This window comes from Amphibalanus amphitrite, unplaced genomic scaffold (assembly GCF_019059575.1).
Source record: "Amphibalanus amphitrite isolate SeventyFive unplaced genomic scaffold, NRLGWU_Aamphi_draft 000029F_arrow, whole genome shotgun sequence".
Lineage (NCBI taxonomy): Eukaryota > Metazoa > Arthropoda > Thecostraca > Balanomorpha > Balanidae > Amphibalanus > Amphibalanus amphitrite.
The window spans coordinates 571,554-587,785 of NW_024881525.1; the positions used below are offsets into that span (position 1 = coordinate 571,554).

Sequence of the window (16,232 nt, forward strand, 5' to 3'; positions counted from 1 at the left end):
GAGTACCCCAGTGCGAAATTCGCCCCGACGGGTTGTCGGTCGTACCCCAACCACATTTCACACCACTATGAACAATAAATGCACACACTGAAATCGCTATTACCGATATGCTCATCCAATCAAGTTTCGATAAACCCGTTCATCATCAGCTCCTGCGGTTTCGAACACGCCTGTTAGGTGGCTTCTGATGCTCGTCGAGGTCGGAATTTCCAAATACGCGTGGTGCGTCGGGCCGCGCGCTCTGACTTCGGCCAAGAAAAATGCGTCAGCTGATCATTGTCATTTCTGCCACTTGCGTGTGGTGAAAAGGGGTCATAACTTATAAGACGGCTTTTTCATATCAATTATTTTACATAAAATCATATTTCAAACCATAAATAATGTTCGACAGCCAAATAAAAGAAACAATACCAATACGGGCTTACAGTTTAAGGCTCGACATTGTGTTGTCTACGATTAGACAGCTGATAACTCATTCCCGTACGTCGTATGGTCGTAACACTATAATGACCTTTGCTTATTGTCACAAGTGCGCCGCATTCGCGATTGTTGCCCGACGCCTGTTTGCAGGTGAGCCCACTACAGTTGTTATGCATATCTAAAAACCGAAAAACTTTTAGGCGAAAAAGGCACTATTCCAGGCCCATTTTTGATTTTTTTTTTGCGATATTAGGTAAAAACAGAAGCTTCTTATCCTAGGAAAAATAAAATGGGAAATATTTCAAAGGTGGCACACTACCTTTAAACCCTACACATAATACTTTTCCCGCTAGAGGGCAGCAAAGTTCCAGCGACAGATTCGCCGGACCCCTAGGATTCCGCTGAAAATCACTACACAGTGGTAACTTGGGGCGTAGAGTCGCGTGGTGCAATCCGTTAAACCCTACACCTAATACTTTTCCCGCTAGAGGGCAGCAAAGTTCCAGCGACAGATTCGCCGGACCACTAGGATTCCGCTGAAATAGGGGTAATTTGGTCGCCGGACCCCTGGGATTCCGCTGAAAATCACTACATAGGGGTAACTTGGGGCGTAGAGTCGCGTGGTGCAATCCGTTAAACCCTACACCTTATACTTTTGCCGCTAGAGGGCAGCAAAGTTCCAGCGACAGATTCGCCGGACCCCTAGGAATCCTCTAAAAATCCCTATATAGGGGTAACTTGGGGCGTAGAGTCGCGTGGTGCAATCCGTTAAACCCTACACCTAATAATTTTCCCGCTAGAGGGCAGCAAAGTTCCAGCGACAGATTCGCCGGACCCCTAGGATTCCGCTGAAAATCACTACACAGGAGTAACTTGGGGCGTAGAGTCGCGTGGTGCAATCCGTTAAACCCTACACCTAATACTTTTCCCGCTAGAGGGCAGCAAAGTTCCAGCGACAGATTCGCAGATTCCTAGGGGTCCGGCGAATCTGTCGCTGGAACTTTGCTGCCCTCTAGCAGGAAAAGTATTAGGTGTATGGTTTAACGGATTGCACCACGCGACTCTACGCCCCAAGTTACCCCTATTTAGGGATTTTCAGCGGATTCCTAGGGGTCCGCCGAATCTGTCGCTGGAACTTTGCTGCCCTCTAGCGGGAAAAGTATTAGGTGTAGGGTTTAACAGATTGCACCACGCGACTCTACGCCCAAAGTTACCTCTATGTAGAGATTTTCAGCGGAATCTTAGGGGCCGGCGACCAAGTTACCCCTATTTCAGCGGAATCCTAGTGGTCCGGCGAATGTGTCGCTGGACCTTTGCTGCCCTCTAGCAGGAAAAGTATTAGGTGTAGGGTTTAACGGATTGCACCACGCGACTCTACGCCCCAAGTTACCTCTATGTAGGGATTTTCAGCAGATTCCTAGGGGTCCGGTGAATCTGTCGCTGGACCTTTGCTGCCCTCTAGCGGGAAAAGTATTAGGTGTAGGGTTTAACGGATTGCACCACGCGACTCTAGCCCCAAGTTACCCCTATGTAGGGATTTTCAGCGGAATCCTAGGGGTCCGGCGATTCTGTCGCTGGAACTTTGCTGCCCTCTAGCGGCAAAAGTATAAGGTTTAGGGTTTAACGGATTGCACCACGCGACTCTACGCCCCAAGTTACTCGTATATAGGGATTTTAAGCGGATTCCTAGGGGTCCGGCGAATCTGTCGCTGGAATTTTGCTGCCCTCTAGCGGGAAAAGTATTAGGTGTAGGGTTTAACGGATTCCACCACGCGACTCTACGCCCCAAGTTACCCCTATATAGGGATTTTCAGCGGATTCCTAGGGGTCCGGCGAATCTTTCGCTGGAACTTTGCTGCCCTCTAGCGGGAAAAGTATGAGGTGTAGGGTTTAACGGATTGCACCACGCGACTCTACGCCCCAAGTTACCGCTATGTAGGGATTTTCAGAGGAATCTTAGGGGCCGGTGACCAAGTTACCCCCATTTCAGCGGAATCCTAGGGGTCCGGCGATTCTATCGCTGGAACTTTGCTGCCCTCTAGCGGGAAAAGTATTAGGTGTAGGGTTTAACGGATTGCACCACGCGACTCTACGCCCCAAGTTACCCCTGTGTAGTGATTTTCAGCGGAATCCTAGGGGTCCGGCGAATCTGTCGCTGGAACTTTGCTGCCCTCTAGCGGGAAAAGTATTGGGTGTATGGTTCACCGGATTACACCACGCGACTCTACGCCCCAAGTTACCTCTATATAGGGATTTTCAGCGGATTCCTAGGGGTCCGGCGAATCTGTCGCTGGATTTTTGCTGCCCTCTAGCGGGAAAAGTATTAGGTGTAGGGTTTAACGGATTGCACCACGCGACTCTACGCCCCAAGTTACCCCTATGTAGGGATTTTCAGCGGAATCCTAGGGGTCCGGCGAATCTGTCGCTGGAACTTTGCTGCCCTCTAGCGGGAAAAGTATAAGGTGTAGGGTTTAACGGATTGCACCACGAGACTCTACGCCCCAAGTAACCCCTATGTAGAGATTTTCAGCGGAATCCCAGGGGTCCAGCGACCAAGTTACCCCTATTTCAGCGGAATCCTAGTGGTCCGGCGAATCAGTCGCTGGAACATTTGCTGCCCTCTAGCGGGAAAAGTATAAGGTGTAGGGTTTAACGGATTGCACCACGCGACTCTACGCCCCAAGTTACCCCTGTGTAGTGATTTTCAGCGGAATCCTAGGGGTCCGGCGAATCTGTCGCTGGAACTTTGCTGCCCTCTAGCGGGAAAATTATTAGGTGTAGGGTTTAACGGATTGCACCACAAGACTCTACGCCCCAAGTTACCCCTATATAGGGATTTTCAGCGGATTCCTAGGGGTCCGGCGAATCTGTCGCTGGAACTTTGCTGCCCTTTAGCGGGAAAAGTATTAGGTGTAGGGTTTAACGGATTGCACCACGCGACTCTACGTCACAAGTTACCCCTATGAAGGGATTTTCAGCGGAATCCTAGGGGTCCAGCGAATCTGTCGCTGGAACTTTGCTGCCCTCTAGCGGGAAAAGTATTAGGTGTAGGGTTTAACGGATTGCACCACGCGACTCTACGCCCCAAGTTACCCCTGTGTAGTGATTTTCAGCGGAATCCTAGGGGTCCGGCGAATCTGTCGCTGGAACTTTGCTGCCCTCTAGCGGGAAAATTATTAGGTGTAGGGTTTAACGGATTGCACCACAAGACTCTACGCCCCAAGTTACCCCTATATAGGGATTTTCAGCGGATTCCTAGGGGTCCGGCGAATCTGTCGCTGGAACTTTGCTGCCCTCTAGCGGGAAAAGTATAAGGTGTAGGGTTTAACGGATTGCACCACGCGACTCTACGCCCCAAGTTACCCCTATGTAGGGATTTTCAGCGGATTCCTAGGGGTCCGGCGAATCTGTCGCTGGAACTTTGCTGCCCTCTAGCGGGAAAAGTATTAGGTGTAGGGTTTAACGGATTGCACCACGCGACTCTACGCCCCAAGTTACCCCTATATAGGGATTTTCAGCGGATTCCTAGGGGTCCGGCGAATCTGTCGCTGGAAGTTTGCTTCCCTCTAGCGGGAAACGTATTAGGTGTAGGGTTTAACGGATTGCACCACGCGACTCTACGCCCCAAGTTACCCCTATGTAGGGATTTTCAGCGGAATCCTAGGGGTCCGGCGAATCTGTCGCTGGAACTTTGCTGCCCTCTAGCGGGAAAAGTATTAGGTGTAGGGTTAAACGGATTGCACCACGCGACTCTACGCCCCAAGTTACCCCTATATAGGGATTTTCAGCGGATTCCTAGGGGTCCGGCGAATCTGTCGCTGGAACTTTGCTGCCCTCTAGCGGGAAAAGTATTAGGTGTAGGGTTTAACGGATTGCACCACGCGACTCTACGTCCCAAGTTACCCCTATGTAGGGATTTTCAGTGGAATCCTAGGGGTCCAGCGAATCTGTCGCTGGAACTTTGCTGCCCTCTAGCGGGACAAGTATTAGGTGTAGGGTTTAACGGATTGCAGCACGCGACTCTACGCCCCAAGTTACCCCTATGTAGGGATTTTCAGCGGAATCCTAGGGGTCCGGCGAATCTGTCGCTGGAACTTTGCTTCCCTCTAGCGGGAAAAGTATTAGGTGTAGGGTTTAACGGATTGCACCACGCGACTCTACGCCCCAAGTTACCCCTATATAGGGATTTTCAGCGGATTCCTAGGGGTCCGGCGAATCTGTCGCTGGAACTTTGCTGCCCTCTAGCGGGAAAAGTATTAGGTGTAGGGTTTAACGGATTGCACCACGCGACTCTACGCCCCTAGTTACCCCTATATAGGGATTTTCAGCGGATTCCGAGGGGTCCGCCGAATCTGTCGCTGGAACTTTGCTGCCCTCTAGCGGGAAAAGTATTAGGTGTAGGGTTTAACGGATTGCACCACGCGACTCTACGCCCCAAGTTACCCCTATATAGGGATTTTCAGCGGATTCCTAGGGGTCCGGCGAATCTGTCGCTGGAACTTTGCTGCCCTCTAGCGGGAAAAGTATTAGGTGTAGGGTTTAACGGATTGCACCACGCGACTCTACGCCCCTAGTTACCCCTATATAGGGATTTTCAGCGGATTCCTAGGGGTCCGCGAATCTGTCGCTGAACGTCAATGTCAATAGTTCGCTAAGTATACAGACGTCGCGCAGCGGCGAGTCTCGAGGCGAATATTAGGCTCAAAAGGCGATATAGGAACAACAGCGCCGTAATGGTCTTCAAGCTACAAAGACAAGAAAATCGAAAAATGACGTCATCAAAAGAGTCAAAAACACACGAGTTTGGAAACTCAAAATGCAAAAATAGTGTTAAAGTGACTTTGTAAATAACTATGATAAATTCTACCATTAAATTGTGTAATTTTAACTAATCAAATATTACTTAACCGAACTTAGTTTTATTGAAGCATATTTACTAGTGACGTCATTAAGTAGTTCAACATTTTACACTTGCAACTGTGACCGTAAATGAGGCGCGTAAACTTCGCCATTGTGTTATGTATGTGTAAGTAGAGAGATAGGATGGTCTCCTTCATTCATTTATTTTCGCAATATTTGGAACACTCGTGAGGAAGGTAATAAATATTTTACCTGAAGAGCAACAATAGCAAAGTGTGATCGGGCTGCTACTGTGAGAAGAGACATTGAACTGAGACCTGACCACCTGAGTGCAGGGGTAAAGATCTCGGGGGGGGGGGGGTCAGGACCCCCCCTGAAAACGAATTACTGCTATGTAACTGCATCCAGCCCGCCTCCATCTGCCCGGCCTGGACCCCCTGACATTTTGACAGATCTCCACCCTTGCCGAGTGGCCTGCCTCAGCCTGAGCAGACACCAATGACCAAGGCAGGTGACGCGCGGCGTTCCCCAATGCTAAGGTTCAGTATTAGGCCCGCTTTTATTTCTCATTGATACCAATCACATTGAGCACAAATTGAAGTCCAGCTTTAATATTCGCTGATGATCGGAAGATCTATGCCCTGATAGGAAACACTTACGCAAGGTGAATACGAAAGTGAAACACAAGTACAAACAGACATAGACACTCTTTACAACACGTCTGTCTATCTCTTGGGACTTACGAATCAATACTAACAAGTGTGCCATCGTACGATTTTCCAGGGGACAGGACACTCCACGAGTACACTACACTTGCACTGAAAATGCCTGACAGCAACACTGCAAAGAAATGTGAGAGGTTGGAAGCTCCAACATGTCTGTGGAGTCTGCCAGCGTCTGCGTCACCTTGATAGCACTCTAGGACACATTGGTTCATGTGGCAAGAGCGGATGGTGGTGGAGTTTGTGTGATGCTGACCTTGACGGCTTTACCTATGTATATGTCTAAGGTTGCATAGCACCACAGACCAATGTTACCTTCGGCCATCCATTAATTATTCCTATATTTTTTTTTCTAATAGTGCTGCCTGATACAATGTAATGGCTTGCAGTGCTGCTTTATCTTTTCCATGCATTATAGTTATTTGTTACAGAGCATACTGGGGACTTGACGCTCTACCAACTACCAAGTATTCTCCAGAGATTAACCTGGATTCAGAATGAATGGGCATGTGATTGTACCAAATCTTATTGCTGTTGACTTCTGGAAAGAAAGTGCTGCGGTAAGTGTTTTTGATTACCAATGATGTCTTTGAGTTTATTATTGCTATGTTTATGTTAGAACATTCACTATTCATACACAGGGGTAAAGTTTGTTAGTCATGAACATACCAGTTTGTGTCAGTTGTAAAGATTGATCTGTATACTTCAACTTTAGATGATCATGTTTATGAATGAATCGCTGGGTCATGTTCTTGTACCTACCTACAACCTTTTCAGACAAACTTCTTCCTCACCCACTGTCATGGGGACCATCTAAGTCCTAGATTGACAAGATGGTCGAAGAAAATCTACACCTCTAAACTTAACTGCGAGATTCTGCAGATCATATACAATGTAAGTATTTACGTCTGTGCCTCACTATCATTGCACTGTTTTCACACCCACCAGTTATGTGGTGATATTTGACTACTTTATGATAGGGGGTGGGTCTCGGCCCTCCCGGCCGGCTGACATGGCGCCCTGTTCTGTATACCGTGATACTGTGACCCCCTGAAGCACTGTAATGCGACTGTGCGCCGCTCGGCCTCCAGCTGCCGCCCAGCCTGCTGGTGGAGCTGCCGCTCGGAGAGACGACAGCCGTGGACCGGTTCCAGGTGACGGCACTGGACGCCCGCCACTGTCCGGGCAGCATCGTCCTCCTCTTCCAGGGTCAGTGGGTCTGAGAGACGCAGGTGTGCCATTCTACACTACGTGGGTCTGATGTGACAGTTGGTCGCTCTTCTGAGGTAGATACGTCGCTCTTCTGGGGTCGATACACGGTTTTTTCTAACTGAACCACAAATACGGTTAATGATACTGCGTATTATAGCTGGTCCGGCCAGTCTGTGAGGTATCAGATGCTGCTTTGCGTTTACTGGTGACCTGAGGTCTTCTTTATCCCTCTGTCCGTTTCCCTCGCCCCACTCCACGTCTTTACACCCTGGCTGGACAGGTGATTTCGGCTCCATCCTGTACACGGGCGACCTGCGGTTCTGGCCGGGCCTCCTGGACGAGCCGGCGCTCCAGTACGTGGTGTCAGGACCGGGCCTGGACAGGCTGTACCTGGACAACACCTACTGCTCGCCAGATTGTGTGTTCCCGCGGCGCGAGGAGGTGCTGGAACAGGTCATCCGCTACCTCAGGTGCGTACCCATCTCTGCACATAGTAGATGAACACATAGTAGAGTAGGGCGGCCGTGCCTCATTGAAGGCAAACTGTAGAGTATTCGTCTTGATCTACGCCTGACTTCTGTACATAGTTTGTCTCTACTTTACCGTAGCGGATTGGGAAGGGACCTGCGATTCTCGATACCTGCGATTCTCGATACCTGCGATTCTCGCTGCGTGTCTTGAGTCGGTTTTTACGAGCCGTTCGCCGGCTGCTTTATCCACCACTATAGGCAGTTACTTTGTGGCAGCGAATGGTCTACAAAAGTCATGCGTGCACCTTGCCTGGCTGTGTGCAGAGTAGGCAACGTGTAGCCAGTGGTCAGTGGTCACTGTCCCGTTACGTGCGACTCATGGCGTGCCCGATGACCCCTTGCAGGGAGTGGGACGACTGCGACATCTATATCGGCATGCGCGAGCTCGGCAAAGAGGACGCCGTGCTGGCGATCGCAGAGGCACTGCAGGTGAGCGCACTCGGGCAGGTCACCTGCTGAGTCGGGTCTGCATGTGACGCTTCAGCTCCCAATTAGTTCTGTGCTAGGCCGGTTAGCATCCCACACTGATGAGCTGATACGATTCAAAGACCTGAGGGTACAGTGTGACGTAAGGATGATTTGATTTCGGCCGATAATGATATGACTTCAGGGCGCCACAGCTTCTCTGGATTGCTATTAGCACTTGCATATATGATTTGCGGTGGTTGTGTGGCCAAAAAAAGAACAGCACAATTCGGTAATATTGCCATACTTCACTCCTCAATCACGAACTCACGAGGCATGATATAGGAGCTGGAAGACTGACGAGTTGTAGCACGTGGGAGATGCTAAAATAGCTAGGAGACAGAAGTTATGACTTATGACGCAAGAGCTCATTGATGCAGCACTTAACATGGAAACTGTAAGAATTGCATGACTCGTCTGTAAAAGTTGACAGTTGTCATATCATGACACCCTATGAGTCATTTTGGGGCTGAAACCTCCACGTTAACTCTTGACCATGTGACATCTCTATCCCACTGGCCCCCTAACCCCCGACCGCTCCCCACCAGACGGACGTGATCGTCAGCAAGTCGCGGCTGCGCCTGCTCGAGTGCTGCGCGCCATCGCCGCGCTGGACGACCGACCCGCACTCTGGCGGCCGACTGCGACTGGTGCCGTTCCGTCAGATTGCCGAGTACGGCTCGGGCAGTACGGATACGGGCCGACAGCGCGTGGCGCTGCTGCTGACGGCGCTCTATGTGGGCTCGCAGCTGCCAGCCCAGTACAGCGGCGGGCGGGTGCAGGTCAGTGCGGCAGGCAGAGGCAGAGGTGGCGCTCACAAATAGGGAAGGTGGAAGTTAGTGGTGTCTACAGTGGTGGCCCCTCTCTGGCCAAATCTTAAGGTTCTTACACTCGGGGGTAAAAGGAAAGGAAACTTAGGTAGCAAGCAATTACCATTTGGATGACGTTGATGTCGAGTGACTAAAGGAGGGAAGCATGAGCATTGAGCATGTTATCGGAGTAAAAATCCCCGGTTAAAAACTTAAAAGCATGCCCCGAGTGAGGATCGAACTCACGACCTTGAGATTATGAGACTCACGCGCTGCCTACTGCGCCATCGAGGCCTGGGAGCGGTCGGCGATCGTGAAACTTCCAATGCTGGTGTTGTGATTTAGTACGGTGCTGAGGAGTATCTTGTGACAGCGTTGAGGGGTGTCTGATAACATTACTGAGGGATGTCGTGTAACGCAGTTCCGATGGGTGTCGTATATCGCGGTACTGAGAGGTGTCATACGAGACACACACAGTGCTGAGGGTGTCATTTAGCACGGCGTTGAGGGGTGTTGTATAACTAACAGCACTGATGGGTGTCGTATAACACGTAACAAAGGGATGTCATACGACACGGTGTTGAGTTGAGGGGTATCTACCGCATCGCTGAGGGGTGTCGTGTAACAAGCCGCCGAGAGGTGTCGTATGGCACGGTGCTGTGGAGGGATGTTACATAGTACTGTGATGAGAGGCATTTTATAGTACGATGCCGAGGGGATGTCGTATAATACAGTGCTGAGGGATGTCACATTAAACACACGCAGTACTGAGGAGTGTCTTATAACACAGTAAATGGGGTATCTGATAACACAGTACTGAGGGGTATTGTATTATCGTGTTGACGGTATTTAGTGTTGTCTTATAAGTCCAGGGCTGCGGAGTCGATGGATTTTCGGCGACTCCGACTCCGACTCCGACTCCGGCTTTCAAAAACCAGCTCCGACTCCGACTCCGGGCAGAATTGTCGACTCCGACCGACTCCAACTCCCGACTCCGACTCCGCAGACCTAGCAGGGCTGCGGAGTCGACAGATTTTCGGTGACTCCGACTCCGACTCCGGCTCGGGTTTCTAAAATCGACTCCGACTCCGACTCCGGTCACAACTGTCGACTCCGACCGACTCCGACTCCGACTCCGCAGCCCTGCTTATAACACAGTATTGAGGAGTATCTGATAACACAGTAGTGAGGCGTATCTGATACCACAGTGCTGAGGGGTGTCGTATAACGCAGTGATGAGGGGCGTCGTAGAACACGGTGCTGAGGGATGAACACGCAACTGAGGGGCGTCGTATAATGCGGCGCTGATTGTTGGCACGGGTCGAGAGGTGTCTCATAATATGGTGCTGAAGGGTGTCGTATAACACGATGTATCGTATGGCGTATAACACGTCGGCGTGGGTGTCGTATGACGATGTGTCCCTGCCCTGCAGGTGTTCCCCTACAGCGACCACTCGTCGTTCCCGGAGCTGTGTGAGCTGGTGCGCCGCGCCCGGCCGCGCCGCGTGCTGCCGCTCGTCAACCGGTGGGCGGCGCGCGGCGGCCACACGCACCGCGACCACTCGGCGCGCGCCAACATGGCCGTGTTCCGCACCTACCTGCGCCTCGACAGTCCACCGCCGCCGCTGGTGCCGCCGGCAGACGGAGCGGCAGGGCCGACTGACGGAGCGGCAGGGCCGAGTGACGGAGCGGCAGAGCCCCAGAAGGTAGCCCCGCCAGGTGACGCAGCGACAGATCCTCAAGAGGTCGTCCCGCCGGCTGAAGGACCGACAGGGCCGACAGATGAAGCGACGGAACCCCAGAAGGTAGCCCCGCCAGCTGACGGGCCTGCGGAGTCCCGACCCCCGTCTAAAGGAGCAAAGGAACACCAGCAGGAGACTGAGACGGAGGGACGGAAGCGGCCAGCGAGGCAGACGACTGGGCAGAAGACAAAGAGGCGCAGCCGATCGGCCAGGAGGTCGAAGAAACCGGCGGGGAAGACAGAGTCGGAGGCGGTGGGCGCGGAGTCTGAGTCAGCGGGTGTGGAGTCCGAGTCAGTGGGTGCGGAGTCGCAGGCGGCGGGTGCGGAGTCTGATTCAGTGGGTGTCGAGTCGCAGGCGGTGGGTGCGGAGTCTGAGTCAGTGGCCGCAGAGTCCGAGTCGGTGGGTGCCGAGTCGCAGGCGAGGGATGCGGGGTCGAAGGCGTGGTCCGGTAGGCAGTGTGGCGGCCGGCGGCCATGTCCGTTTTTGTTGGTGGGCGGCCGGCTGGTGCGCATGAACCGGGTGCTCTGCACCCCGGACGAGGTGAAGGAGTGGCTGACGTCGTGCGGCGGCCCGGTCGAAGCCCCAGAACGGTGATTACCAACCGTGGCTGATGTCGGTTCAGCCGCTGTGGCCCAGATGTCTTTCAGACAGTGGCTGGGCATCCCAGCTCAATCATCATTCAATCATCAAAGCTATCGTTTCATCGTTTCAACGTAGTCGTGCGAGTGGGATATGCTTGCTTTATTTGCTAGTGTGCATGCTGGCATAGAAGAACTCCATATGTTCAAGTGTTTATTTTATTAGTTTTCAAGTTTTATGCATGCAGATTGCAGAGTACCGGATGTAGTAAACGTTTGTTATGTTACGTGTTGCGTTTTGCGAATGCAGAATACAGTCTATACCGAAATCACGGTCTGTCAATACATCTAATCAAATAATTATTCTAGCACGGAAAATCTTTGTGTTTGTAAGTATGTGTGATCTTTTATATCAATCTTTGTATTTTATAGTCACTTTGGCAGATTGCCCGTGTAATTTTCAGGTTCTGAACGACGAGCCCATCAATCAATCGATAATGGACTTAGGCCATGCTCAAATAAGCAACGCTCTACGCAGTAATGCAGCAATGCTCCAAAGTCCAAACAACAATGAGCTACATTTTTAGATGTCATTATGTGCGCTCCTGTTGCTTGTAAATTTGCAAATGAAGAAAGCTGTCGAAAAGAAAAAAGGTATGGTCTTACGAAACCGGAAATCACGGTCCGAGTAATGCGAGAGCTACAATGATGTGTTGTTTGTGTGAGCGCTATGACTATTCAGCATTTATCATCGCATAAAACAAGAAGCGTCCGTCTAGCGGCGTTTCTGGCCTTACCTGCTGGCCGAACATTCGACCGAACATTTTGTCACGGTGTACAGGTGATGTTTTCAAGTATCATGAGACGACGTCGTGCGATGTGCAGTGGCTCTGTGACCTTGGGTAAGCTAATACCGTTTGAGCGGACGGTGTCAGGCAGGCGATGACCGCCGACAGTCGCGTCATTGTTTCTCGTGAGAAGCCACGGGAAGTCAGACGGCCGATTTTCGCGGGCTTCTGGTCAGTTTAGACAGAGCGACGCAGCAGTGTTCCACTAATAACAGTGGGAAAATTCAGGATTTCGAATCATTTAAATAGGATGTGGTAGGAGCACACATTCGCCAATTGGATTCATTTGAGCTATTGACTATTGTCTAGTCATCTTACCAACATTCAGATTCACTCGTCGGATCTATCGGTTTTCTTCACCTATCTACCGAGGAGGGGAGGCCTGATATACCTGACCTGACGACTCCTGACTGGACCTGATGACCTCTGACCTGACGTCCCTGGCCTGACCTGATGACCCCTGACCTGACCTGACCGGGCCGGCGTTGGTGCGGCTGTGACAAGGACCGCTCATTACGGGGATCGATGGCGGAGCGGCGGGCGGCGGCGGCGGCGGCGGCGGCGCTCGGTGCGCGGTGCATGCGGCTGCCGGTCGATAGCGGGCCTGCGCGGCCGGCCGGCCGCCGCCGCCAGACCGGGCCGGCACCGCCGCCGCGAGCGCACGTCGCCGTGTCGCCGGTGGCCGTCGGACTCGCAGCGGCCGCCGGCCGTGCCCCTGGCCATGTTCTGATCGCGCCCGCAGCCGGCGGCCGGGCGCAGCGCGCGGCAGGATGGCGGCCCCGGCCGAGCCGGACCTGTCGCACCTCACTGAGGACGAGCGGCGCATCATCGAGATGGTGATGGAGCGCCAGCGCCGCGAGGAGGACAAGGAGAACGAGGTGGTCAGGTGAGTGCCGCCGCCGGCCGACCTTCCCCTGCTGTCCCCTGGTCCGGTGGTCCCCCGTGATCAGTTGGTCCCTCGCCGTGTTACCCAGCCGCCGCCCGGCCGGACCTGCGGCCTGCCGCCGGCTCTGGTCGATCGTTCCGGGTGTGTTGCGCCGCCGGAGCCGGCTCCCGGGAGGCCGGCTGCGAGCTGTCCCCAGCGGGCTGTGTTGCCGAGGGCTCCCCGGTCCCGGGGCGTGTGTGGGCTGAGGTCCGGTCCGCCAGTCGGTCCGGACCGTCCTCAGGTGGTGAGCGGGCCGGGCGGAGCGTCCAGACTCCAGTGCGCAGCCCGTCCGCCAGCCGCCCACGCGTCAGCGGCCGCCGTGATGGCGGCGCAGCCCCGCCACCGCCGCTCTCTCCCGACTCCACATCTCTTTCTTTCCGCTCCATCCGAGCTATGTCTCCACAGGGCGTCCCTTATGTAACTCCAAACGACGTTTCGAGGGCCGTTCCAACCGGTCAGTTTGAAGCCTCTCCTCCGCGATCCTTTCCATGCCGACACTCGTCCGGTTGGCTTCGAGGGAATCCGTCAGAACGTTCGCGAACCTCACGTTCGCCGTCGGGTCGAGGTGGGTCTATTCTCGCCGGTTGGCTCCGGTAGTCACCGCTCGCCGGTCGGTCGCAGGGACTTGTCTCGGGCACGTTCGCTCGATGGACATCGACCACACCCGAGAGCTCGTCAGCTCGGTGGGCGGTCAGCGCTGTCGTCCTGGGCCGGCCATCTCTCTCAGCCGACTGACTCATCGCCATTACGACCTCGCTAAGAATTGCTCACATGCTAGCTAATTCACATTACTCTCCTCATTTTCTCTCCCTCGCGCTTTCCTGTCTTCAACAGGTGGCATGATATGACTTGTCGAATACCTAATCTTAACGATGCCTTCGTTAACACGTTTTTCTTTGCGCGTTTCCTTCTGGATCTCAGATCCGCTCTCCTCCTCCCGGGCTGGAAGGGGTCAGGGAGGGGCAGTCGAGGAGTTGTTCAGGTTTACCCGAGTACCCACGAACCCCGGCTGAGCTCGGGGTCGGCGAGTGCGCTCCGACTGCCACCCCGGCGCGGCGCTGGGGTCGGCTGACGTCCCGCGGGACGGTGTTAGATCGGAACAGACGGAGCCCCAGTCTGCGCACTCCGAGTCTGCCCAGAGAGCAAACCCAACACTCAACTGCTGCACCGGCTCATGCTTGATATGTGAACCGTGGCAGAGCGGGAAGCCGGGAAGCCTTATGGTTAATGTCGCAGAAGAGGGTTAAGTGGCAGGTAACAGGCTAATTCACTCGGTTCACAGCTGAAACGCATCTGTTGCTGGATGGTCAAGACCCATATCCCGATGGTGACTGTGGTTAACGTGTGGAACTTATGACTCGGCACTAGTCATGGAATATGTCGACTGCAGTCCCATTTGGCTGGTGACTGGTGCTTCGCAGCGAGTTAACGTCTTTGGTAACCTGTCAGATCGCAATCCTGCAAGAGCATGGTCCTTGGAAAAGTTGGGCGGTCTGTTTTTACATTTTTGATAGCTAAACTTAACCCGGTAGGCGGTGGGCCTCCCGGCATATACCTAAGGGGAGAGTGGGGTAATTTGGCCGGTGGTGTAAATTGGCCGCCCCCACCTGTACGAAAGCTGATAAAAGTGAATGAAATAACTTTAGTCTCTATTCATTTGTCATCGGCAGAACTAACTCGAGAACAAATGTCAAAACTTTCCCCCTCTTAGTTTTATTCAAAATTATTAAAACGTGAATTTCGTTAGAAAATGGTAACTTTCACTTCCGTTTAAAAATTTGTATAACATGTAGTATTTGGGCTGTAAACGAATTCCAACATTATAGCGCCATTCTTGAGCGTGTTCAGCGGTTCCAAGAGCAATTTCATCTAGTTCTGTACAGCCATGACGACTTTATAGACAAAAATTTTCAGAATGGCAATGTGGGGTTATTTGGCCGGGACTAGCGGGGCAACTTGGCCGGTGCGCTCAGAGTCACTATGCTGGGACGGCCGAGTTGTCATGGTCAATTATACCATAAAGGACATAATTAATGACCAACTTTGACTACCTTGATGCCATATTTCCTATTGGACAGCTGTAAGGGCATGTGACGTCATCAAAGTTTACCTAACGCTTTTTTGCTAATAAATACTTACAGAAAAAAGATACAGCCGCGCAAATGGTCTCATTGTGTTCAGCTCGTCAAGGCGCATCGAATGATATACATGATGACCTTGAACTCAAGCAACTTTGAGGTCAAGCGACCTGAGGTAACGTGACCTGAAGCAAACCTTTGACCTTGACCTCTCGAGGTCAACACATACATGTTTCGATGCGGAATGACGAGAAAATTACGATGGTACTTTTAGTTTTGGCCTAGCTTGATTACTTCAAAAGCTATTCGTAAAAAACTGTCATCGCATCTAGAGCCGCTATTTTGACTATTTTCGACCCCTGTGACGGCTGAGTCAACCTCCAAAATGCTTCAAATGCGTCGTAGGACACGCGTCATTGCTGAATGTGAAGCTGACTCGCCTATAACAAAAATCATGGCCTCAAACTAACACCGGCCAAATTGCCCCACACCCCCGGCCAAATAACCCTGCTAGTGGGGCAATTTGGCCGCTTTGCAGACCTTTGTAATACGTCACAATTTCAATATAAGTAGTTACTCATCATTTCAAGTTTACTGTCCACGAAAGTAAAATGTATGCCACACCTGTCAGCGTTGAGAAAATGCAGAAATGTGTTGTCGATTTTTAGTGACATCGTTTTCTAAAAAAAGCGGCCAAATTACCCCACTCTCCCCTACCCTGCTCCCGGCCACCTTCCGCGCGGTGGGGGACATTTTTTCCCCCACCCTCGTATCTCCGAAACTACTTGACGGATCCGTAAAATTCAAACGGTGCTCGATAGCCCTGTCAAATATGTCGAAGGAAACCAAATTTCATTGACCTCTGGGTCACCGATGACGTCATAGGTCAGTTCAAAGATAAAATGTTACACCGTTCACGGGTCTTCTAGGGAATGCGCTATAACAATGAGGAAAACGTATTTTGTCGAAAATCAGTGATAGGGCGTCAGTTGCCTAGTACATATGTTGCTATTAGAGGTCACTGACAATACCAGGTCAGGTCA

At 52.2% G+C, this 16,232-nt stretch overlaps 2 protein-coding genes and 1 non-coding gene across 10 annotated transcripts in view; 2 read left to right on the forward strand and 1 right to left on the reverse strand.

The window, feature by feature from the left end:
• The first annotated feature begins 5,420 nt into the window (after positions 1 to 5,420).
• Positions 5,421 to 11,659, forward strand: LOC122366240 (5' exonuclease Apollo-like). The gene is made up of 8 exons (XM_043338248.1): positions 5,421 to 5,516; positions 6,434 to 6,562; positions 6,780 to 6,896; positions 7,094 to 7,211; positions 7,495 to 7,684; positions 8,089 to 8,173; positions 8,758 to 8,991; positions 10,452 to 11,659. The coding sequence occupies exons 2-8, from the start codon at positions 6,500 to 6,502 to the stop codon at positions 11,352 to 11,354; spliced, it is 1,710 nt and encodes a 569-aa protein (XP_043194183.1). The 5' UTR covers positions 5,421 to 5,516; positions 6,434 to 6,499; the 3' UTR covers positions 11,355 to 11,659.
• Positions 9,240 to 9,312, reverse strand: Trnam-cau. Its single transcript has one exon. It is a non-coding gene; the product is annotated as a tRNA-Met (tRNA).
• A 1,174-nt stretch (positions 11,660 to 12,833) lies between the features above and the next one.
• LOC122366249 (regulating synaptic membrane exocytosis protein 2-like) overlaps positions 12,834 to 16,232 on the forward strand; it is a 65,281-nt gene continuing 61,882 nt past the window's right edge. For all 8 annotated transcript variants that reach the window (XM_043338293.1, XM_043338259.1, XM_043338266.1 and 5 more), the window contains exon 1: positions 12,834 to 13,072. In XM_043338293.1, coding sequence (XP_043194228.1) covers positions 12,957 to 13,072 — 116 coding nt within the window. In that variant the 5' untranslated portion in view covers positions 12,834 to 12,956. The remainder of the gene's footprint in view (positions 13,073 to 16,232) is intronic.

What these genes read in the sequence shown, in the direction of transcription:
- LOC122366240 (XM_043338248.1), top strand. Translation starts at nt 6,500, where the DNA reads ATGAATGGGCATGTGATTGTACCAAATCTTATTGCTGTTGACTTCTGG. An exon ending in TCTGGAAAGAAAGTGCTGCG is followed by an intron (nt 6,563 to 6,779) that starts GTAAGTGTTTTT and finishes CAACCTTTTCAG; the next exon opens with ACAAACTTCTTCCTCACCCA. An exon ending in ACAGCGGCGGGCGGGTGCAG is followed by an intron (nt 8,992 to 10,451) that starts GTCAGTGCGGCA and finishes CCTGCCCTGCAG; the next exon opens with GTGTTCCCCTACAGCGACCA.